Source organism: Oryctolagus cuniculus, chromosome Y (assembly GCF_051225735.1).
Source record: "Oryctolagus cuniculus isolate XC-2025 breed Fujian yellow rabbit chromosome Y, ASM5122573v1, whole genome shotgun sequence".
NCBI lineage: Eukaryota > Metazoa > Chordata > Mammalia > Lagomorpha > Leporidae > Oryctolagus > Oryctolagus cuniculus.
Genome location: NC_142889.1, coordinates 6,351,446 through 6,377,170, shown reverse-complemented (window position 1 = coordinate 6,377,170; position 25,725 = coordinate 6,351,446). Strand labels below are relative to the sequence as shown.

At 39.9% G+C, this 25,725-nt stretch overlaps 2 protein-coding genes across 2 annotated transcripts in view; one reads left to right on the top strand and one right to left on the bottom strand.

The window, feature by feature from the left end:
- Positions 1 to 17,503, bottom strand: part of LOC149119166 (RNA-binding motif protein, X chromosome-like) — a 29,780-nt gene extending 12,277 nt beyond the window's left edge. Inside the window, exons 1-3 of the mRNA XM_089325122.1 lie at positions 17,395 to 17,503; positions 16,508 to 16,614; positions 4,607 to 4,823 (exon numbers count right to left, since the gene is read on the bottom strand). Coding sequence (XP_089181248.1) covers positions 4,607 to 4,823; positions 16,508 to 16,614; positions 17,395 to 17,503 — 433 coding nt within the window. The remainder of the gene's footprint in view (positions 1 to 4,606; positions 4,824 to 16,507; positions 16,615 to 17,394) is intronic.
- A 938-nt stretch (positions 17,504 to 18,441) lies between these two features.
- The window catches only part of LOC149119165 (RNA-binding motif protein, X chromosome-like), a 34,028-nt gene continuing 26,744 nt past the window's right edge, over positions 18,442 to 25,725 (top strand). Inside the window, exons 1-3 of the mRNA XM_089325131.1 lie at positions 18,442 to 18,561; positions 22,697 to 22,809; positions 23,590 to 23,696. Coding sequence (XP_089181257.1) covers positions 22,701 to 22,809; positions 23,590 to 23,696 — 216 coding nt within the window. The 5' untranslated portion in view covers positions 18,442 to 18,561; positions 22,697 to 22,700. The remainder of the gene's footprint in view (positions 18,562 to 22,696; positions 22,810 to 23,589; positions 23,697 to 25,725) is intronic.

Sequence of the window (25,725 nt, the reverse complement as noted above, 5' to 3'; positions counted from 1 at the left end):
TAGCCAATTTCTGCATAACTTGACAGCACTCGAGGCCTTGGCTCATATGCGCAGCCCATTATCTTGCATCTGTCTGATAGTAACCCATGCTCTGAATATGCCCTTGAAAATCAAAGAAATTGTTACTACATGAGAATGGATAACAGACTTGTTACTGTAAGGAAAATCATTATGTGACTTATGATATAAAAATAAAGCCTGGTGCTCAAGCGCCAGAGCCATGCCATCAGCCTTGCTGTCCATTTGTCTCTCATTTCTTCCTGTGCTGACCCTATCACACCTTTGGGAACCCCTGGACTGGCTGGTGCAGGACTCCAACTTTCTAGGTTTCCCAATTTGTTGGCATGAAGCTCTTTGTAGTGATTCCTGATTAATGTTTTTTATTTCTGTGGTAATCTGTTATATTTCCTTTTTCTTTTCTAATGTTATTGATTTGGGTCTTCTCTTTTTCTGGTGGGTCAATGGTGTATCAATTTTTATGTTTTCAGTAAAACAGATCTTTATTTTGCTATCTTTTGTAGGTTTGGGTTTCTATTTTTAAAATTTCTTATTTCTTTTCTCATAATTTTGGATTTGCTTTGCTGTTGTTTTTCTAGTCCTTGAGATACACTGATAGCTCATTTATTGGTGCCTTTCCACTTTCATGATGTAGGCACCAATTGCTACAAACTTTCCTCCTCTTAACACTACTTTAGTTATACCCATAATTTCTGATATGTTGTACTGTTGTCTTTTGTTTCCAGAAATTTTTTTGATTTCTCTTTTGATTTCTTCAGTGTTCATTCAGGAACATGTTGTTCAGTCTCCATATTTTTGCATATGGTCTAGAAATTCTTAAGTTGCTGACTTCCAGCTTGATTCCGTTTTGGTCAGAGAAGATGCATGGTAAGACTTCGATTTTTTTTTAATTTGCTGAGACTTGCTTTATGGCCTAGAATATGATCTGTCCTAGAGAAACTTCCTTGTACTGGTGAGACTCTGTATTCTGCAATTGTAGGATGAGAAGTTCTGAAGATAGCCATTAGGTCCATTTGGTTTGTAGTGTCATTAAACTCTACTATTTCATTTCTGATTTTTCTGTCTGATTTCTCTGTCCTTTGCTGAAAATGGGGTACTATAAGTCCCCCATTACTACTGTATTACAGTCTATGCCTCTTTAAATCCATTAATATTTCCTTGTAAAATCCACTTTCCCTGCAGTTGGGTGCATATTACATTTATTATAGTCACATCTCCTGTTGAATTGATCCACCAGTCATTTCATAGTGCCCTTCTTTGTCTCTCTTTTATGTCAAAGCCTACTTTGTCTGATACTAGGATGGCTACACCAGCTCTTTTTTGATTTCTGTTAGCATGAAGTATCTTTTCCTTTCTTTCAGTCTGTTGTATCTTTGTTGGTGTGATGTCTTCTTTGGAGGCAGCAAACAGACGAATGTTATTTTTTAACCATTCAGCCGGTCTATACAAATATTTTATTTATTATTTGAAAGAGTTACAGAGAGGTACAGGCAGAGAGAGACAGACATACAGACAGACAGGTCTTCCATCTGCTGGTCCATCCCAAATGGCTGCAACAGGCAAAGCTGTGCCGATCCAAACCCAAGAGCCAGGAGCTTCTTCTGGGTCTCCCAAGTGGGTGCAGGGGCCGAAAGGCTTGGACAGTCTTCTACTGCTTTTCCAGGCTATAGCAGATAGTTGGCTTGGAAGTGGAGCCACCAGGACTTGAACTAGTGCCCATATAGAATGCTGGCACTGCAGGTAGCAGCTTTGCCTGTTATACCTCAGCAGCAGCTTATAACTGGAGACTTGACGCCTTTTAAATGCAGTGTTAACTATTGGTAAGTATCAATTTTGTCCTCCATTTTGCGTATTCCTACTGTTTAACTTGGATTTTCCTTGGGCTTTAACTGGGAAATATTTTGCCTTCACATTCTTTCACAGTGGTGACCATGTTTCTGTGTTTCTGAGTGTAGCAAATCTCCAAGCATTTTTTTTTTAAGGCTGGGCAGGTGGTGACAAATTTTTCCAATTTCTGTTATGGAAGTCTTTATTATTTCACCTTCATTCATAAGTAAGACCTTTTCAGGGTACAGTACTCTAGGTTGACTTTTTTTTTTCTCTTAAGACTTGATTATATCTTGCCATGCTCTCCTGGACTGAAGATTTTCTGATAAGTCAGCTGTGAGTTTTGTGAGTTTAACTGGAGATCATCAAACTAATATGGTATTTCTCGCTTGCAAATTTTAGAATCTTTTCTTTATGTTTTACTTGGAAAGTTCACTACAACACGTCATGCTGAAGATCTTTCTGATTATTTCTATTAGGAGTCTATGTGCTCCCTTTACCTGGACATTTCTTTCTCCTAATTTGGGAAGTTTTCTGTATTTATTTCACTAAAAATGCCTTCTAATTCATTCTCTTTTCATGCCTTCCAAAACTCCAAAGACTTGTATGTTGGGCTATTTCAGAGCATCCCATAAACCTCCAACTTTAATTTTTCTAATTTCTCCTTTTGGTCTTATGTAAAATTTTTAAGAACCTATTGTTAATGCCATTTTTAATGCCTTATTGAATTCTTCTTTGCCAGTACTTCACTTTTTCTTTAATATCTCTGTTTCATGAGAAAATTTTCATTCACATCATATATGGATTTATATAATTCCGGGATTTGCTTCTGATTACATCTGAGTAATCCTTTGACTTTTAAATTCCATTTCTGGCATTTAATCTCTTCATCTTCATTCTAGTACTGAAGTGCTAGTGTTTCCTTGGGGTATCATGTTGTCTTCCTAATTCCTGTTTCTTGAATTGCTGCATTTATGTTCAGGCATTTGTGGAAATACTTGTTGAGTTTTTTTCCTCCTTCTGATGGCTTTTATCTTTGGACTACGCCTCTGTGTGCTTTTTCAGTGCATGCCCAGGGGAGTATGCTGGGTGTGGCCAGGAAGCTCTGTTCAGTGCTCCAGGGTAAAGGGAGCATCCAAAATGACATCCATATTGGGCATGTCAAATCTTTTTCTTTAATCAGGGGGGAAGTTTAATCAGCTCTGTTGGCATAGTCTCATACTCAGCTCCTCTATTCCAAGACCCAGGCTCTAGGCCCAGTGGGTACAATAGTCATCCATGCTGCCACAAGATCCAAATGATCTGTGCAGTCCTCATATTGAGCACAGATCCCACAGGAATGACCCATCAAAGGCAATCAGGGAGCCCTAAGCATATGGAGCCACATACAGCTACTGCCCAGAAACTTAGCCACACCCTACACCCTCCCATACAAACACACTGTTTCCACTGTCCCAGCACAAAAGGCTCCCAGTCATTGGATCCACTCCGCTTTGTTAGTCTATCCCATCCATGGAGAGGTGAAGACACTCCCACAGCCAGCTGCCTATCAGCGTTCTGTCCAGGCTGCCAGAGCCCCAGAGCTTGTGACATGCTGGGAGGCTGGAGCAGCCCACAATCCTAAATGGGCACCCAGTCCGCATCAATCCTTCTAGCCAGCCTCAGATGTCTCCTCTGGGCTGGTCCGTGGACTTGTGAACACAAGCTGCTGTAACCGTTACCTACATCTCAAAATGGTGTCTCCCCTCTCTCAGTTAGTTGCAGGGTACTTCTGCTGGGTAGTCAGGTTGGCAGGTATACTGTCCCCCAAATGGCTCTAAGCCAGACTCACACAGGCTCTCCCCACAACTTTATTGCTAGTAGCTCGGACTGCCGCAGTCCAGTCACACCTCACCTCACTATCCAAAAAGATGGTGCTGAGGCTCTTGGCTGTTGGTGTCTTGTGTTGTGTCTATTTTCCTGCTTCAGGTCTATAACCCCCATAAAGATCCACTACATGCTATTTCCACCACAGTTTTCTCCATAGCTGTTCCCTGAGATTGCACTCTCTCCACTTTTATTTTTACAACCCTCCCCTATCCTAGAGCAACAAGCTCCCTCCCTGTTCTGCCATTTTGGAATCTCTATTCAATACTGGTTATTAAATCCTTTCTTTTTGAAGAGCAATAAATAAGTAAAACAATAAAACCTGATAATACAGATTTTTTTTAGCACATGGGTAATTTTTAAAATGTTCACGACCCTCCCTTGACTGTGAAAATAAGGCATCTCTGAAAATAGCTTAGGTACCATTTTCAATGATTCAGCCTCTAAAATTAATGAAAGTGTTTTCACTTTTCCAGAGTTAAAGTCACTCCGAGAACTACAGCCCTGGATGCAAACTTCCTCACAACAGACCAACACACAATTCCCTCTATAAAAATGACCATGTATTATTATATTTACATAGATGGTTACATACATATACCTAATAAAAAAAACCTGCTAAATTAATTTTTACATGGAGTTGTTGATCCCAATGTATAAAACTATATGTTTATTTGATCAACAGAAATAAGTTCTGCCAGAAAATTTGGAATCAATTAGCACTTACAATAAACTGAGCTTAGTATGAAATTTATAAAGCTTTTCTGAAAATAATCACAATATTAAAATAATATTTCAGTCACTATTTAATCTTTCTTAGATTTCTATACCATTTAGTAATTTATAAATAATTTTGGTCAAAAAGAAAACAGATTTTCTATAGATTCAAACTTACTGCTTTTCAGTCCCATGGTTGTATCCTTATATTTTAAAACTTTATCCAAGTGTCCTCTATATGATGGATGCCATCTTGTTCCTCCACTTGTTCCCTTTCCATTTTTCATATTTCTTACAGGACCTCTGTTTCTAGGAGGTTGTGGTCTTCGTGTCCCAACACTTTCAAAAGATGGTTTGTTGGCTTGTTCTACTTTAATAGTTTTTCCATCGAAAGACTAAAAAGATCATATATATTATGTATAATATCACACAAATTTTAACATAAATGCTAATTTTATGAATTCACTTCTACTCCAACTCCAGTAACATAACTAGTATCCATCCCATAAGTCATTTTTGCAAACCAAACATTTTCTTCTGAAATGATCATGTACCTCACAAAGCTTACTTGTAAGACATTTTATTAGGACACACATTCTACAAAGTCATCCAAAACATAAATTTGTTATTGAAAATTCTTGAATTTCTCTAGCATTTTAAGACATTTAACACTCTGAAAAGATTAACACCTCAGATATTCTGTAGGTGACAATCCTACATTCTACAGTGCTAAATCACTTTGTCCTTACATTCCCACCAAATAAAAATTTTCAGCGTCCCAGGATAAGCTGTCATTTTCAGTTAACAATTCAAAGTTATTACTTGGTTATGTAACTCACATGCAACATTAATTTTAATTATTTATTGTGTTGAAAAAGTTGAAGGATGATAAATCTCCCAACATTATCTGTAATTCTGTGTTTATAGTTCTTTAATTTTTTCTATAAATGGATCTTGTTTCATCTCATTTCCAATCTTTGCCTCATCCGTTTCACATTAGGTTTTAGAAGTTTCCCTGAAGAAATTCTCGGCAGAGCCAAGATGGCGGAATAGTGAGGGTGCGCAATGACAGTCCGGGAAAAGATAGTTTAATAAAAATGCAATTACTGTAGTTTCAGGGAAAGGCTCGGGAAAAAAAATTGCAGAGGAAACTCTTCTGGATCTAGTGGATGTGACACGGAGGACCTATGAGGAGAGCAAGGATGCCCATGGCTCGGGAGCTCAGCCACAGAGTCTGCGCACCAGCGCTGGAAGGGGAGGTGAGGCGAAACCTCAGTAGCCCAAGACATTGGCAGGGAAAATGGCAGAAAGAGCCTAGAGGGAATGAGGCTTGAAGCCCCGCTGGGGAAAGTTCACCAGGCTAACTGGAGGAGAGAAAAAAATAAATAAATAAAAGGGACCGGCATGGACACGAGCCTCTCTCTCCACTCAGCTTACAAAGCCAAGCAAGACAAAGAGCAGGCGCCATTTTGGACATACGTAAAGCAGCGCCAGCTATCAGCCAAGCAGAAAAACCTGACTCTGGTGGGGAGAAATAACAGGAGGTTAGGACCTAGTGAAGGTATGGAGCTAATGAACTGGGAGTGTGAAAATCTGAGGGTATGGGAGAGAACTCATGGAGTACACAAACTCGGTAACCTTGGCAGCCCAGTGGGAGACTGCCAAGAAATTTGAGAGCACACTGAGGACTGTATAGACCCTTTCTGTTGTCCTTGGGGCAGAGCAGACGAATATTATACCCACAGGGGCCAGATTTCATACATTGACTAGCCTCAGTTCCACTCAGCTGTGCGGAATTACTTCCCTTCTGAGTTAAAAAGAGGGAGGAAGGGAGGGAGAAAGAGAGAGAGAGAAAGCTGAGTGAGTCACCTTTGGCACACCAAACAGAGCTCTCAGGCCACACCCATCTCAAGCCCTAAGGCTCCATCAAAAACAGATAGTCCACTTAATCTAGAGTCATAGTATAACAAGAAAAAGCACCACAGTGAAGAAACCAAATATCTCCAATATGCCAAATAACAAACGCAAAAACCAAGGTAATAAAAACAAGGAAGTCACCATGATGCCCTCAAATGAAAAAGACACCCCAATTCAAGATTATGAAGATGATGAGATAGAACAAATGCAAGAAGCAGATCTCAAAAAATTGATAAGAACATTAAGAAGTTCTCAAAAACAAATTCTTGAACTACAGAAATCCTTAATGGACAAGATAGAAAATCTCTCTCGTGAAAATGAAATATTAAGGAGGAATCAAAATGAAACGAAACAACTAGTACAACAGGAAACTGTGATAGTGACTGAAGTGAAGAATTCAATAGATCAAATGAAAAACACAATAGAGAGCCGTACAAACAGAATGGGTGAAGCAGAAGAGAGAATATCGGACTTAGAAGACAGAGCACAGGAAAGGAGACAGTCAGACCAAAGAAAAGAAGAGGAAATTAGAAACCTAAAACATATTGTCGGGAATCTTCAGGATACTATTAAAAAACCCAACATTTGGGTTCTAGGAGTTCCTGAAGGCATGGAGAGGGAGAAAGGATTAGAAGGCCTTTTTAGTGAGATATTAACAGAAAATTTCCCAGGTTTGGAGAAGGACAGAGACATCCTAGTACAGGAAGCTCACAGAACCCCTAATAAACACGACCAAAAGAGATCCTCACCAGGACACGTTGTAATTAAACTCTCCACAGTGAAACATAAAGAAAAGATCCTAAAATGTGCAAGAGAGAAACGTCAGATTACTCTCAGAGGATCTCCAATCAGACTCACAGCTGACTTCTCATCAGAAACTCTACAAGCTAGGAGGGAATGGCGAGATATAGCCCAGGTACTAAGAGAGAACAACTGCCAGCCCAGAATATTATATCCTGCAAATCACTCATTTGTGAATGAAGGTGAAATAAAGACTTTTCATAGCAAACAGAAATTGAAAGAATTTGTTGCCACTCGTCCAGCCCTGCAAAAGATGCTTAAAGATGTGTTACACACAGAAACACAGAAACACGGTCATCAATATGAAAGAAGGTAAAGGAAGGAAACCAAGGAAGGAAACCTCACAGCAAAAGATCACAGGGAATTCAAAGCATATATTAGAACTTATCTTTGGCAAATGGCAGGGCAAAGTTACCACTTATCATTAGTCACATTGAACGTGAATGGCCTGAACTGTCCAGTTAAAAGACACCGATTGGCTGATTGGGTTAAGGAACAAAACCCTTCTATTTGCTGCTTACAAGAAACACATCTTTCCAACTAAGATCCATACAGACTGAAAGTGAAAGGCTGGAAAAAGATATACCATGCCAACAGAAATGAAAAAAGAGCGGGCGTAGCCACCTTAATATCGGACAACATAAACTTTACCACAAAAACTGTTAAGAGAGACAAAGAGGGGCACTATATAATGATTAAGGGATCAATACAACAAGAAGATATAACAATTATCAATGTATATGCACCTAACTACAGGGCACCAGTTTATCTAAAAGATTTATTAATGGACTTAAAGGGAGACTTAGACCCCAATACAATAGTACTGGGGGACTTCAATACTCCACTCTCAGAAATAGACAGATCAATAGGACAGAAGATCAACAAGGATACAATAGATTTAAACGACACTATAGCCCAAATGGATCTAACAGATATATACAGAACTTTCAATCCTACAGCTAAAGATTTTACATTCTTCTCAGCAGTACATGGAACCTTCTCTAGGATTGACCACATACTAGGCCATAAAGCAAGTCTCAGCAAATTCAAAAGAATTAGAATCATACCATGCAGTTTCTCAAACCATAAAGGAATGAAGTTGGAAATTAGCAACTCAGGAATCCCTAGAGCATACGCAAACACATGGAGATTGAACAACATGCTCCTGAATGAACAATGGGTCATAGAAGAAATCAAAAGAGAAATCAAAAACTTTCTGGAAGTAAATGAGGATAACAGCACAACATACCAAAACTTATGAGACGCAGCAAAAGCAGTGTTAAGAGGAAAGTTTGTATCAATAGGTGCCTACATCAAGAATTTGGAAAGGCACCAAATAGATGAGCTTTCAATTCACCTCAAGGATCTAGAAAACCTACAGCAAACCAGACCCAAATCTAGTAGGAGAAGAGAAATAATTAAAATCAGAGAAGAAATCAACAGGATTGAATCAAGAAAAACATTACAAAAAATCAGCCAAACGAGGCGCTGGTTTTTTGAAAAAATACACAAAATTGACACCCCACTGGCCCAACTAACTAAAAAAAAGAAGAGAAAAGACCCAAATCAATAAAATCAGAGATGAAAAAGGAAACGTAACAAAAGACACCACAGAAATAAAAAGAATCATCAGAAATTACTACAAGGACTTGTATGCCAGCAAACACGGAAACCTATCAGAAATGGATAGATTCCTGGACACATGCAACCTACCTACATTGAACCATGAGGACATCGAAAACCTAAACAGACCCATAACTGAGACAGAAATTGAAACAGTCATAAAGGCCCTCCCAACAAAGAAAAGCCCAGGACCAGACGGATTCACTGCTGAATTCTACCAGACATTTAAAGAACTACTAACTCCAATTCTTCTCAAGCTATTCAGAACACTCGAAAAAGAGGGAGTCCTCCCAAATTCTTTCTATGAAGCCAGCATCACCTTAATTCCTAAGCCGGAAAAAGATGCAGCACTGAAAGAGAATTACAGACCAATATCCCTGATGAACATAGACGCAAAACTCCTCAATAAAATTCTCGCCAATAGAATGCAACAACACATCAGAAAGATCATCCACCCAGACCAAGTGGGATTTATCCCTGGTATGCAGGGATGGTTTAATGTGCGCAAGACAATCAATGTGATACACCACATTAACAGACTGCAGAGGAAAAACCATATGATTATCTCAATAGATGCAGAGAAAACATTTGATAAAATGCAACACCCGTTCATGATGAAAACTCTAAGCAAACTGGGTTTGGAAGGAACATTCCTCAATACAATCAAAGCAATCTATGAAAAACCCACAGCCAACATCCTATTGAATGGGGAAAAGTTGGAAGCATTTCCACTGAGATCTGGTACCAGACAGGGATGTCCACTCTCACCACTGCTATTCAATATAGTACTGGAGGTTCTAGCCAGAGCTATTAGGCAAGAAAAAGAAATTAAAGGGATACAAATTGGGAAGGAAGAACTCAAACTATCCCTCTTCGCAGATGACATGATTCTTTATTTAGGGGACCCAAAGAACTCTACTAAGAGACTATTGGAACTCATAGAAGAGTTTGGCAAAGTAGCAGGGTATAAAATCAATGCACAAAAATCAACAGCCTTTGTATACACAGACAATGCCATGGCTGAGGAAGAACTTCTAAGATCAATCACATTCACAATAGCTACAAAAACAATCAAATACCTTGGAATAAACTTAACCAAGGACGTTAAAGATCTCTACAATGAAAATTACAAAACCTTAAAGAAAGAAATAGAAGAGGTTACCAAGAAATGGAAAAATCTTCCATGCTCATGGATTGGAAGAGTCAACATCATCAAAATGTCCCTTCTCCCAAAAGCAATTTATAGATTCAATGCGATACCAATCAAGATACCAAAGACCTTCTTCTCAGATCTGGAAAAAATGGTGCTGAAATTCATATGCAGACACTGGAGACCTCGAATAGCTAAAGCAATCTTGTACAACAAAAACAAAGCCAGAGGCATCACAATACCAGATTTCAGGACATACTACAGGGCAGTTGTAATCAAAACAGCATGGTACTGGTACAGAAACAGATGGATAGACCAATGGAACAGAATTGAAACACCAGAAATCAATCCAAACATCTACAGCCAACTTATAGTTGATCAAGGATCTAAAACTAATTCCTGGAGCAAGGACAGTCTATTCAATAAATGGTGCTGGGAAAACTGGATTTCCACGTGCAGAAGCATGAATCAAGACCCTTACCTTTCACCTTACACAAAAATCCACTCAGCATGGATTAAAGACCTAAATCTACGACCTGACACCATCAAGATACTAGAGAACATTGGAGAAACCCTTCAAGATATTGGCACAGGCAAAGAGTTTCTGGAAAAGACCCGGGAGGCACAGGCAGTCAAAGCCAAAATCAACTATTCGGATTACTTCAGATTGAGAAGTTTCTGTACTGCAAAAGAAACAGTCAGGAGAGTGAAGAGACAACCAACAGAATGGGAAAAAATATTTGCAAACTCTGCAGCAGACAAAAGATTAGTAACCAGAACCTACAAAGATATCAAGAAACTCCACAAAAACAAAACCAACAACCCACTTAAGAGATGGGCCAAGGACCTCAATAGACATTTTTCAAAAGAGGAAATCCAAATGGCCAACAGACACATGAAAAAATGTTCAAGGTCATTAGCAATCAGGGAAATGCAAATCAAAACCACAATGAGGTTTCACCTCACCCCAGCTAGAATGGCTCACATACTGAAATCTACCAACAACAGATGCTGGCAAGGATGTGGGGAAAAAGGGACACTAACCCACTGTTGGTGGGAATGCAAACTGGTTAAGCCACTATGGAAGTCAGTCTGGAGATTCCTCAGAAACCTGAAGATAATCCTACCATACAACGCAGCCATCCCACTCCTTGGAATTTACCCAAAGGAATTTAAATTGGCAAACAAACAAGCGGTCTGCACCCTAATGTTTATTGCAGCTCAATTCACAATAGCTAAGACCTGGAACCAACCTAAATGCCCATCAACGGCAGACTGGATAAAGAAATTATGGGATATGTACTCTTTAGAATACTATACTGCAGTAAGAAACAACGAAATCCAGTCATTTGCAACAAAATGGAGGAATCTGGAACACATCATGCTGAGTGAAATAAGCCAGTCCCAAAGGGACAAATACCATATGTTCTCCCTGATTGGTGACAACTGACTGAACACCAAAAAGGAAACCTGTTGAAGTGAAATGGACACTATGGGAAACGGTGACTTGATCAGCATAGCCCTGACTGTTAATGAACAACTTAATACATTATCCTTCTTAGTAGTTTTTTTGTCTGTTCTACTTAATATGACTGGTTTAATTCTGTAATTAATACACAGTTATTCTTAAGTGTTGAAAATTAACTGAAATGTGATCCCTGTTAAACATAAGAGTGGGAATACGAGAGGGAAGAGATGTATAATTTGGGACATGCTCAAGCTGACTTGCCCCAAATGGTAGAGTTAGAAACATACCAGGGCATTCCAATTCAATCCCATCAAGGTGGCATGTGCCAATGCCATCTCACTATTCCAAGTGATCAATTTCAGTTCACAATTGATCATAATGAAAGGACTAAGAGTCAAAGGGAGCACATAAACAAGTCTAGTACCTGCTAACACTAACCGATAGAATAAATAAAGGGGAGAGTGATCCAACATGGGAAGGGAGATACTCAGCAGACTCATAGAATGGCAGATGTCCTAAATAGCACTCTGGCCTCAGAATCAGCCCTAAAGGCATTCGGATCTGGCTGAAAAGCCCATGAGAGTATTTCAGGCATGGAAAGCCAAGACACTCCGGCAAAAGATCTCTGTGAGTGAGATCCCAGTGGAAAGAACAGGTCATCAAAGAAGGAGGTACCTTTCTCTGAAGGGAGGAGAGAACCTCCACTTTGACTATGACCTTGTCTAAACAAGATCAGAGTCGGAGAACTCAGAGGGCTTCCATAGCCTTGGAAACTCATGACTGGTGCATAGGGAGATTACTGATGCCATAAACAGGAGTGTCAATTGGTAAAGTCAACAACAGGAGTCACTGTGCACTTACTCCTCATGTAGGATCTCTGTCCTTAATGTGCTGTGCATTGAGATTTAATGCTATAACGAGTACTCAAACAATATATTTCACTTTGTGTTTCTATGGGCGTGCAAACTGCTGAAATTTTTACTTAATGCATACTAAACTGATCTTCTGTAAAAAAAAAAAAGAAAAGAAAAAAGAAATTATCAATTCCCAACTTGACTCTCACTGGGTTTAAACATGACAATAGGTCTGATCTGATTTCATCATCATTTAAAAAAAATCATCTATTATTTTTCACTTTATGTTTCTGTGTGGGAGCAAACTGTTGAAATCCTTACTTAATGTATGCTAAGCTGATCTTCTGTATATTAAGATAATCGAAAATGAATCTTGATGTGAATGGAAGGGGAGAGGTAGTGGGAAAGGGGAGGGTTGTGGGTGGGAGGGACGGTATGGGGGGGAAGCCATTGTAATCCATAAGTCGTACTTTGGAAATTTATATTTGTTAAATAAAAGTTAAAAAAAAAAAACAGAAAGAAAGAAAAATGAAACCCGCTGAAGTGAAATGGACACTATGAGAAACGGTGACTTGATCAGCCCTTGCCCTGACTGTTGATGAACAACTTAATACTTTATGCCTCTCAGTATTTTTTTGTTTGTGCTACTTAATACTATTGGTTTTACTCTGTAATTAATACACAATTATTCTTAAGTGATGGAACTTAACTGAAAAGTGATCCCTGTTAAATATAAGAGTGGGAATAAGAGAGGGAGGAGATGTACAATGTGGGACATGCTCAATCGGACTTGCCCGAAATGGTAGAGTTAGAAATGTGCCAGGGGATTCCAATTCAATACCATCAAGGCGGCATGTACCAATGCCATCTCACTAGTCCAAGTGATCAAGTTTTTTTTTTTTTTTTTTTGACAGGCAGACTAGACAGTGAGAGAGAGAGAGACAGAGAGAAAGGTCTTCCTTTGCCGTTGGTTCACCCTAAAATGGCCGCCGGGCCGGCGCACTGCAGCCGGCGCACCGTGCTGATCCGAAGGCAGGAGCCAGGTGCTTCTCCTGGTCTCCCATGGGGTGCAGGGACCAAGCACTTGGGCCATCCTCCACTGCACTCCCGGGCCATAGCAGAGAGCTGGCCTGGAAGAGGGGCAACCAGGACAGAATCCGGTGCCCCGACCAGGACTAGAACCTGGTGTGCCGGTGTCGCAGGCGGAGGATTAGCCTGTTGGGCCACGGCCCCGGCCCCCAAGTGATCAATTTCTGTTCACAATTGATCATAATGATAGGACTAAGAGTCAAAGGGAGCACATAAACAAGGCTAGTGTCTGAAAATACTAACTGCTAGAATAAAAAAGGGAGAAGACGATCCAACATGGGAAGCAGGATACACAGCAGACTCATAGAATGGCAGATGTCCTAAACAGCACTCTGGCCTCAAAATCAGCCCTTAAGGCATTCAGATCTGGCTCTAGAGCCCATGAGAGTATTTTAGGCATGGAAAGCCTAGACACTGTGGCAAAAAAAAAAAAAACAAAAAAACAAAAAAACAAAAAAACACCTAAATGAAAGATCTCTGCGAGTGAGATCCTAGTGGAATGAACAGGTCATCAAAGAAGGATGTACCTTTCTCTGAAGGGAGGAGAGAACTTCCACTTTGACTATGACCTTGTGTAAATATGATCAGAGTTGGCAAACTCAAAAGGCCTCCATAGCCTTGGCAACTCATGACAAGAGCCGAGGGAGATTACTGACGCCATAAACAAGAGTGTCAATTTGTTAAGTCAACAACAGGAGTCACTGTGCACTTACTCCTCATGTAGGATCTCTGTCCTTAATGTGCTGTACATTGTGATTTAATGTTACACCTAGTACTCAAACAGTATTTTTCACTTTGTGTTTCTGTGTGGGTGCAAACTGTTGAAAGTTTTACTTAATATATGCTAAATCGATCTTCTGTATATAAAGAGAATTGAAAATGAATCTTGATGTGAATGGAAGGGGAGAGTTAGCAGGAGAGGGGAGGGTTGAGGGTGGGAGGGAAGTTATGGGAGGGGAAAAAGCCATTGTTATCCGTAAGCTGTACTCTGGAAAATTATATTCATTAAATAAAAGTTAAAAAAAGAAGTTTCCCTAAAAGATAAATCTTTAATAGTACTTACTTTAATAGTTCTTATAACTCAGAAATGCTTAAATGTCATAATTAATATTGTTATCACTTTCTAGTAATATATTTTTAATGTTTTGGGAATATAATCCTGGTTTTAAATCTGATGGATGGGCCATTATACAGTATTTTTAAGTATTTTTTAAAAGATTTATTTCATTTATTTGAAAGACAGAGTTACAGAGAGAGGTAGAGACAGAGAGAGAGGTCCTGCACCCCCCCTAGTTCACTCCCCAGATGGCTGCAACAGCAGGAGCTACGCCGATCTGAAGCCAGGAGCCAGGAGCTTCTTCTGGGTCACTCACATGTGTGTGGCGCCCAAGGACTTGGGCCATATTCACTGCTATCCTAGGCCATAGCAGAGGGCTAGATCAGAAGAGGAGCAGCCGGGACTCAAACCAGCGCCCATATGGGATGCTGGCGCTTCAGACCGGGGCATCAACTCGCTGCACCACAGCACCACCTCCCCATAATACAGTATTAACAGTTACACAGGCAAGCTTTGGCTTCACTTGCTATATCTATGACCAAATTTCTCCCTAAATTTGTAAATGACTGCTTCCTTCCTAACATTGGGGCCAACTGAATATGGGCACCAGTTTGAGATCCGGCTGCTCTATTTCCAATCCAGCTCTCTACTATGGCCTGGCAAAGCAGTAGAAAAAAGCTGAAGTCTTTGGGCCCCTGCACCAGCTTAGGAGTCCCAGACGAAGCTCCTGGCTCCCGGCTTTGGATCGGCACAGTTCTGGCCATTGCAGCCAACTGGGGAGTGAACCAGTGGATGGAAGACCTCTCTCTCTGTCTCTCTCTCTCTCTCTCTCTCTCTGTCTCTCTGTCTCTCTCTCTCTCCTTCCCTCTCTGTGTAACTCTAACTTTCAAATAAATAAATAAATATTTTAAAAAATAATTCAGTTGAATTTTATCATTTTCTACATAAAAAGTCTTCTCTCCCTTCAAACTCTGAATAATCTATTTTATCATTAACTTTAAATTATACATAAAGTTTATTTTTACTTTAATATTTCTTTTTATTAGCTCTTGTTAGTATCTCTTACTTACTGAAAAATATTTCTCAGTTATTATAATGTTGCCTGACACACAGCGAACAATGTCTGCCTGTTCTTATGCTTGAACACTGAGGGAAAGCATTATCATCAATCATTCACAAATCAAATTTAATTCTATACGTAACAAAATGCCACAAGCCAAATTCAATTTCTGGAATCTACCAATTATCTTATTATGAAATAAAGAAGTTAAAAAGAATACATTGTGAAATAGCTGGAGCTGAACTGTGTATTGTAAGAATAAAACATGCAACATGGAGAAATTCTTACCTGTGATGCAAAAACAAGAGACAAAAATCCTTGTAAATGTAAAAAAGTGGGATTAGGACATAGTATTGTATACTGGGGAAATCTTAAAAGAATACCACAAAACAAGTTGGAGAAAATAATTAAGACAAAAAGGGTCCAGAAGAGAGTAATCTTGATTGCAATATTAATGAAATCATCATTTAATAAAATAACTGATTAGGTCACAAGCTATAGTAGACAACACAATTCCTAGAATTTAAGATTTACAATACAGACTACTGGATCAACCATTACTAAAAATGAATATTTGGGTAAGTCATTTTACAAATGTAATCTAGTTACAGGATTAAGTCTTTTAAGGAAAGAAAAGTCAGGGAGAAGAATTTGAGTGATTTAATCTGGTATCCATGTTAAGAATGACATTACATCCGAATGCCAAGGTCCCGCTCAAACATTGTGTTGGTATTTTTTGCCCACAATGATGGGAAGTAATTTTCCCTGTTAAGATTTTATGCAACAGTAATAGCTTATAAGTGACAACAGTTTTCTATTAACATTAGAGTTTGTTTAATTTTCAGTTTAGGGGCTTTTTGAAGTCTAAAAGGCCTACTCCCATTTATTAGAAATGTTAACATTAAATTAGATTATACGTTGTGTGATACAATATTTCAGATTCCTACTAGCCATACTCCTGAGTATTTAGCTCATACAGCATTATACTACCTTAAAATATTTTTTGTAAATCTAGAAATCCAACACACTAAAGAACAAAACTAAGATATTAGACTCTCACCTTTCCATTCATGTCTTTGGAAGCATCCTTAGCATCTGCAGGGTTTTCAAAAGTAATGAAAGCAAAGCCTCTGGACTTGCTAGTTTCTCGATCCTTGATCAAAAGAACTGCAATATTTATGTAAGTTGTAAGCCTTTTACATGTATATAATTACATACTTTTTGAAATTTTCGTATTTCCAAATTTGTCAATCTTCAGCTTCTCTCAGTTTTATTAATCTGATCTACCAGATACAACATGGTCTCAATTATCTGAAAGTTGTATTTAAAAAAGTGAATGCTTTTAACAGCATTATTTTCTCTTCTAAATATCAACAATTCCTCTGTAGTCCCTCCAATTCATTTCATGCCTTCTCTCAACAGCCTGTATCCTCTTTTTTAAACAGATCTTTTAGAGCAAAATTTCACCTAGTGCAATGGTTAATAGCTTTCCCCATAAAAACAAAAATTTTAAGAAAAAAGAGTCATGTAAGTTTTAAGAACAGTGGAACATAGTTAGTACATACTGACTTTTGGACAGATGGGTATATACGTTGGCTGGCACTGTGGCGTGGCGGGTAAAGCTGCCGCCTGCAGTGCTTGCATCCCCTTATTAGCACTGGTTCAAGTCCTGGCTGCTCCACTTCTGATCCAGCTCTTTGGTATGGCCTGGGAAAAGCAGTAGAAAATGGCCCAAGTGCTTGGGCCCCTAAACTCGTATGGGAGACCTGGAAGAATCTCTTGGCTCCTGGCTTGAAATCTGCATAGCTCTGACCATAGCAGCCATATGGAGAGTGAGCCAGCAGATAGAAGACCTCTCTCCCTGTCTGTCTGTCTGTCTCTCTGCCTCTCTTTCTCTGTGTAACTCTGACTTTCAAGTACATAAATAAATCTTTCAAAAATAGTTACCTTCTGCTATAGGGCCATATTTCCCAAACATCGCTTCAAGAATCTTTTCATTGATGGTTACATTGAGGCCTCCTACAAATAGCTTCCCTGGACGATCTGCTTCCACCATTTTTCTGTAAGTGGTTAAAAACATATATACAGCAAAAATTAAACCAAAAGATCAAATTTTATTCCACAAAGTGATTAAAAAGTGTGCACACTGACATCTTTACTGTTTCTTTTTTTTTTCATTTTCAATTATCTCCTCAGTTGAAAAGCATTCAGCCACAACTCAACTGCAGTAGAACACTAGGAGGCTCCATTTTCCATTTATGAGACCCAAATTAACCTGAGAGCTGTATATTCATACTTTTTATAAAAGCATTTATTTATTTATTTATTTATTTATTTATTTATTTGAAAGTCAGAGTTCCACAGAGAGTAGGAGAGGTAGAGACAGAGAGAGAGGTCTTCCATCCACTGGTTCACTCCACAGATGGAGTGAACAACAACTGGAGCTGTGCTGATCTGAAGTCAGGAGCCAGGAGTTTCTTCCGGATTTCCCACTTGGATGCAGGGGTCCAGAGACCTGGGCTATCTTCTAATCTTTTCTGGACCATAGCAGAGAGCTTGATCATAAGTGGAGCAGCCAGGGCTCAAACCGGCGCCCATATGGGATGGCAGCACGGTAGGTCAGGCGTTAACCCACTATGCCACAGTGTGTGCCCTAAAGTAATAAGCTTTTAAATATTTATATTATAAAGAAACATAAATAAGGATTCCTAAACATTTTATTACATCTGTTCTTTTAATGTTTTCCATTCTTCTTACCAATTATTATTGCACTGAAAGAAAGGAAAAGAAAGGAAAAAACAAAAACAGAAGTAGAGAAAACACTTTAGTGTTCAAATTTTCTTTACCGTTTTTTAAAAAAAATAGAGTTTGGCCCACCATTCTCGTAAGACTCTGCACTCTGCTTTGCCTGCCTTTGCCTGCGGTCTGTACAACGTCTTAGCTGGTCACATCTATTACGCTTCACGGGTCACATCCGGGTTACAAAGAGTCACATCCTGGTTACGCATCTTGCGTTTATGCTTTGCACAGTCGCATTAGACGGTTACTTTCGCTGTGGGTGCTGGTAGCTGAGGAGGAGTCGAAAGCGTTATCGTAGAAAATCAGGACGAGAAGGTAAAAGGTGTAGACAATTATATACAAATCGCAAACTTAAACTTCAGGAGAAAAGAATTCATATCTAAATCACTTGTGAGTAGCTGAAATGTGAAATACAGGCTTTAATTTTTGTCAGTTTTGTTGGAAAATTTTTAGTGTTTTACATTTGTGGATATATGTAGATATACACGTTTGGAAGAGTTTGGTATCAGTCATTTCTTGAAAAATTCTATTTGGAGGTTTTTGTCTAGGCAGTATGATAAATTTAGCGAAATTGCTGATTAGAAAAAGTCGATGTTGGAGTGGATGTGGGTATGGAACGTTTCTGTAGCACTTGGAAATTAATCTTTGTCAGAACTCTGCGATCTTCAAGGCTTTCATTTTTGTTTTTCCCATTATGGAGAAAAGTCGCGAGTGGTTCGCCAGTTTTAAAACGAAGCCGCCATTTTGTCTCATGTATAGTGGGCGGCTTTTCTTTGTGACTAAGAAAGCACGAGCTACATACTTAAAACCTGCGGTTAGCAATTAATAGCTATTTGCCTTGCACATTTCCCCTTCTCTGTAAGTTACATCAATTATTTTAGCCGATATGTGTTTAGGTCTGTGGCCAAAATTAATGTTTGCTTCTGTATGAGTGGTTAACAGTTAAGACGCCATGTATGAAACATGTGAACTAGATATACCATATAGGAATGCCTGTATTTTAACACTGGTCGTGCTTACTTCCCTATTTTAAAGTTTTACGAGGTAGTGCATGACGACTCAGCTAATGGTGACCCTACCTGGACACCCAGAAGCAGTTCTTAGATGCCACCTGACCAGCCCCACCTATTACATTATTTATAATATTAGTTACCATTTCGCTGTTCCCTAGATTTTTTTTTTTTTGACAGGCAGAGTGGACAGTGAGAGAGAGAGACAGAGAGAAAGGTCTTCCTTTGCCGTTGGTTCACCCTCCAATGGCCGCCGCGGCCGGCGCGCTGCGGCCGGCGCGCTGCGGCCGGCGCACCGCGCCGATCCGATGGCAGGAGCCAGGAGCCAGGTGCTTTTCCTGGTCTCCCATGGGGTGCAGGGCCCAAGCACCTGGGCCATCCTCCACTGCACTCCCTGGCCACAGCAGAGGGCTGGCCTGGAAGAGGGGCAACCGGGACAGAATCCAGCGCCCCGACTGGGACTAGAACCCGGTGTGCCGGCGCCGCTAGGCGGAGGATTAGCCTAGTGAGCCGCGGCGCCGGCCTTGTTCCCTAGATTTTTTACATTCCCTTTCTCTGCCTTGCACCTCACGGATTTTTGTAGGATTTTCTGTCTTCTTCCTCCTCCCGATCCTATGGGAGTTCTCTCCGCAACTCCATTACCTAGCCACAGTCCATCTGCCCGCAACCCACTACTCCATAGTTCCCTCTCCTGCTCATGCACATGCCTTCCTCGTGCCCGTCTTTGTCCTGCTCTCAGGCCCCTGCCCCTCATGTGGCTGTCTTGCTCTGAGTTTCCCTCTATCCTTGTTTGCGCATTCCTGCTGTATGTGGTGCTATTCTTTGTTAACTGGTCCCTTCTCATCCCCCACCATCCTCATTGAGCTCATTGAGTAACTCTTTTAGCCTTTGTAAGCTGTACCCATCCCCCACTCCTTTTTTTGCGCGGTAAACTTTCACGTGCTCTGCGGCCTGCGCAGACGTTCTGCCTCCCCGCCCCCTTGCCTTACTTGTTGGTGTACACTGCACCCACACTTCCGGGCACTCTAGCTCACTTGCATACCCACACGTGGTTACTGGGCTGTGCGTGTCTTTACCAGTCGTTACAGTCTTGGCACTATGTCCCCCTCCGTTACTTCTCTCTTACACCTCCCTTCCTGGCCTGAGAATTTGGGCTGTCGCTTTCCCTCTTTCTTGGCCTGCATTTTCAACATTTCTCCCTCCTTGCAGTCTCCCCTCACTCTCCACCCTCCACCGCGTTTTTAAATGGTCTTGCGTGCATTACATTGTCTTGCAGCCATGCACATACTCTTTGTCTCATTCTTTCCTTATGGACCTGTTTGTACACTTTCCCTCTTCCTCACCAGCTCCTTTCCCCTTTGTCTTCTCCCCTTTCATTGGTGTGCACACAATCACATTCTCCCTCCTTCCTAAGTTGTTCACTAACCTTGCTCTCTATTTTCACTCCCTGTTCCTCTCCCTTTCTGTCCTGAGGCACACTCTTCTCATCTCACCTTCCTTGCTCTCCTGCACCATGAGCCTGCTGTCTCATTACTCTTCCATTTTCTTAGCCTTTCCTCCCTAACGCCTTTCTTCCCCCCAATCCTTCTGTTTCCCTCTTCTCTTGTCGTTTGCCTGCATAGGTGTTCTCTTCATCACCCTTATCCCACAGTGCAATAGTGCTTTCTCCTTCTCTCTGTCTCTCTTCATGTGTTGATCTCTATTTCATTTCAGGCCTTTGCCTTCTCACCCTGCTCCATTGCTTGTTCACTGGCACATGCCACTTACCCCCAGACTTCACCTGCCCTTTTGGCTGCTGCTCACACCTTTGCATTTTCTCACAGCCTACCCTCTACCCTGGAGTCTTGCCCACATTCTTCTCCCAGCCCCAGGCCTGTTTTCTTACCCACCTGTTTGATGTCTTTCATTCCCCTTCTGTCCTTCCCTCTTCCTTCTGTACTCCTTGTTTTCCCTTTCCTACTCTCTTTAAGAGGCCTGCACATATGCCTGTTGTGACTCTTTGCCTCTCCTCCTTCTGTTGCTAGCTTATCTGCCTTTATAAAATAACATTTGCTTTAGTAAAAATTTCTCCATTTTGTAACTTAACGTTTAATGTATTGTAAATATTTGGTAAAGAAAATACAAATATAAACCAAATTATTGTGTAACCAAGAAAAATAAAAGTGGATGGGAAAAAATTTGTACAGGGCCTAAGATATTTTTGTGTACCTTTTGTGAAGTTTAGAATATTGTTACATATGTTTACTCTTTTAGAAATCTGTTTTTTTTTTAATTTATTTGATAGAGTTAGACAGTGAGAGAGAGAGAGAGAGAGAAAGGTCTTCCTTCCATTGGTTCACCCCCCAAAAAGCAACTATTGCCAGAGTTACGCTAGTCTGAAGCCAGGAGCTAGGTGCGTCCTCCTGGTCTCCCATGCAGGCGCAGGGGCCCAAGTACTTGGGCCATCCTCCACTGCACTCCCGGCCACAGCAGAGAGCTGGACTGGAAGAGGGGCAACCAGGACCAGAACCTGGTGCCCATATGGGATGCCGGTGCCGCAGGCAGAGGATTAAACAAGCGAACCATGGCCCCAGCCCTTAGAAACCTGGTTGTTTGAAAAATTCTAAATTTCAAAATATTTTTTGAAAAAATGAATATTGTGCCATTTTATACTTGCTTAAAATTAGTTTTCAAAGTATGAGATAATAAATTTATATTCAGATTATTTTATTTTAAATTTTATTTATTTACTTGAAAGAACTACAAGAGAGAGGAGAGACAAAGAGAAAGAGAGGTTTTCCATCTGATGGGTCACTCCCCAATTGGCCACAACAGCCAGAGCCAGGAGCCAGGACCTGCTTCTGGATCTCACACACAGGTGCAGGAGCCCAAGGACTTGGGCCATTTTCCACTGCTTTCCCAGGCCACAGCAAAGAGATGGATGGGAAGTGGAGCAGCTGGGTCTCTAACTAGCACCCATAGGGGATGACAGCCAATCAAGCCTGGGTGTTAACCTGCTGTGCCACAGCGCCAGCCCCTATTCAGATTATTTTAAAACATATATCGACATCATTTGCAGCCTGTGTACCTAGGCTAGTTAAAATTTTTAAACTGACATACCGTGTATTGTAGCTCAAAGCTTTTTTCCATATATTTTTTCACATATATTGTTATTGTTCACTTAAAAATAGCTCAGTCTTCCTTTCCCTGTTGAGCAAATTTCATATTTTAAAGTAAGAAACAGTAAAGATACTCAAACAGTACTTTGTGTTTCTGTGTGGGTGCAAACTGTTGAAATCTTTACTTAATATATACTAAATTGATCTTTATATAAAGATAATTGAAAATAAAAAAAAGAAACAGTAAAGATGTCAGTGTGCACACTTTTTAATCACTTTGTGGAATAAAATTTGATCTTTTGGTTTAATTTTTGCTGTATATATGTTTTTAACCACTTACAGAAAAATGGTGGAAGCAGATCGTCCAGGGAAGCTATTTGTAGGAGGCCTCAATGTAACCATCAATGAAAAGATTCTTGAAGCGATGTTTGGGAAATATGGCCCTATAGCAGAAGGTAACTATTTTTGAAAGATTTATTTATGTACTTGAAAGTCAGAGTTACACAGAGAAAGAGAGGCAGAGAGACAGACAGACAGACAGGGAGAGAGGTCTTCTATCTGCTGGCTCACTCTCCATATGGCTGCTATGGTCAGAGCTATGCAGATTTCAAGCCAGGAGCCAAGAGATTCTTCCAGGTCTCCCATACGAGTTTAGGGGCCCAAGCACTTGGGCCATTTTCTACTGCTTTTCCCAGGCCATACCAAAGAGCTGGATCAGAAGTGGAGCAGCCAGGACTTGAACCAGTGCTAATAAGGGGATGCAAGCACTGCAGGCGGCAGCTTTACCCGCCACGCCACAGTGCCAGCCAACGTATATACCCATCTGTCCAAAAGTCAGTATGTACTAACTATGTTCCACTGTTCTTAAAACTTACATGACTCTTTTTTCTTAAAATTTTTGTTTTTATGGGGAAAGCTATTAACCATTGCACTAGGTGAAATTTTGCTCTAAAAGATCTGTTTAAAAAAGAGGATACAGGCTGTTGAGAGAAGGCATGAAATGAATTGGAGGGACTACAGAGGAATTGTTGATATTTAGAAGAGAAAATAATGCTGTTAAAAGCATTCACTTTTTTAAATACAACTTTCAGATAATTGAGACCATGTTGTATCTGGTAGATCAGATTAATAAAACTGAGAGAAGCTGAAGATTGACAAATTTGGAAATACGAAAATTTCAAAAAGTATGTAATTATATACATGTAAAAGGCTTACAACTTACATAAATATTGCAGTTCTTTTGATCAAGGATCGAGAAACTAGCAAGTCCAGAGGCTTTGCTTTCATTACTTTTGAAAACCCTGCAGATGCTAAGGATGCTTCCAAAGACATGAATGGAAAGGTGAGAGTCTAATATCTTAGTTTTGTTCTTTAGTGTGTTGGATTTCTAGATTTACAAAAAATATTTTAAGGTAGTATAATGCTGTATGAGCTAAATACTCAGGAGTATGGCTAGTAGGAATCTGAAATATTGTATCACACAACGTATAATCTAATTTAATGTTAACATTTCTAATAAATGGGAGTAGGCCTTTTAGACTTCAAAAAGCCCCTAAACTGAAAATTAAACAAACTCTAATGTTAATAGAAAACTGTTGTCACTTATAAGCTATTACTGTTGCATAAAATCTTAACAGGGAAAATTACTTCCCATCATTGTGGGCAAAAAATACCAACACAATGTTTGAGCGGGACCTTGGCATTCGGATGTAATGTCATTCTTAACATGGATACCAGATTAAATCACTCAAATTCTTCTCCCTGACTTTTCTTTCCTTAAAAGACTTAATCCTGTAACTAGATTACATTTGTAAAATGACTTACCCAAATATTCATTTTTAGTAATGGTTGATCCAGTAGTCTGTATTGTAAATCTTAAATTCTAGGAATTGTGTTGTCTACTATAGCTTGTGACCTAATCAGTTATTTTATTAAATGATGATTTCATTAATATTGCAATCAAGATTACTCTCTTCTGGACCCTTTTTGTCTTAATTATTTTCTCCAACTTGTTTTGTGGTATTCTTTTAAGATTTCCCCAGTATACAATACTATGTCCTAATCCCACTTTTTTACATTTACAAGGATTTTTGTCTCTTGTTTTTGCATCACAGGTAAGAATTTCTCCATGTTGCATGTTTTATTCTTACAATACACAGTTCAGCTCCAGCTATTTCACAATGTATTCTTTTTAACTTCTTTATTTCATAATAAGATAATTGGTAGATTCCAGAAATTGAATTTGGCTTGTGGCATTTTGTTACGTATAGAATTAAATTTGATTTGTGAATGATTGATGATAATGCTTTCCCTCAGTGTTCAAGCATAAGAACAGGCAGACATTGTTCGCTGTGTGTCAGGCAACATTATAATAACTGAGAAATATTTTTCAGTAAGTAAGAGATACTAACAAGAGCTAATAAAAAGAAATATTAAAGTAAAAATAAACTTTATGTATAATTTAAAGTTAATGATAAAATAGATTATTCAGAGTTTGAAGGGAGAGAAGACTTTTTATGTAGAAAATGATAAAATTCAACTGAATTATTTTTTAAAATATTTATTTATTTATTTGAAAGTTAGAGTTACACAGAGAGGGAAGGAGAGAGAGAGAGACAGAGAGACAGAGAGAGAGAGAGAGAGAGAGAGAGACAGAGAGAGAGGTCTTCCATCCACTGGTTCACTCCCCAGTTGGCTGCAATGGCCAGAACTGTGCCGATCCAAAGCCGGGAGCCAGGAGCTTCGTCTGGGACTCCTAAGCTGGTGCAGGGGCCCAAAGACTTCAGCTTTTTTCTACTGCTTTGCCAGGCCATAGTAGAGAGCTGGATTGGAAATAGAGCAGCCGGATCTCAAACTGGTGCCCATATTCAGTTGGCCCCAATGTTAGGAAGGAAGCAGTCATTTACAAATTTAGGGAGAAATTTGGTCATAGATATAGCAAGTGAAGCCAAAGCTTGCCTGTGTAACTGTTAATACTGTATTATGGGGAGGTGGTGCTGTGGTGCAGCGAGTTGATGCCCCGGTCTGAAGCGCCAGCATCCCATATGGGCGCTGGTTTGAGTCCCGGCTGCTCCTCTTCTGATCTAGCCCTCTGCTATGGCCTAGGATAGCAGTGAATATGGCCCAAGTCCTTGGGCGCCACACACATGTGAGTGACCCAGAAGAAGCTCCTGGCTCCTGGCTTCAGATCGGCGTAGCTCCTGCTGTTGCAGCCATCTGGGGAGTGAACTAGGGGGGGTGCAGGACCTCTCTCTCTGTCTCTACCTCTCTCTGTAACTCTGTCTTTCAAATAAATGAAATAAATCTTTTAAAAAATACTTAAAAATACTGTATAATGGCCCATCCATCAGATTTAAAACCAGGATTATATT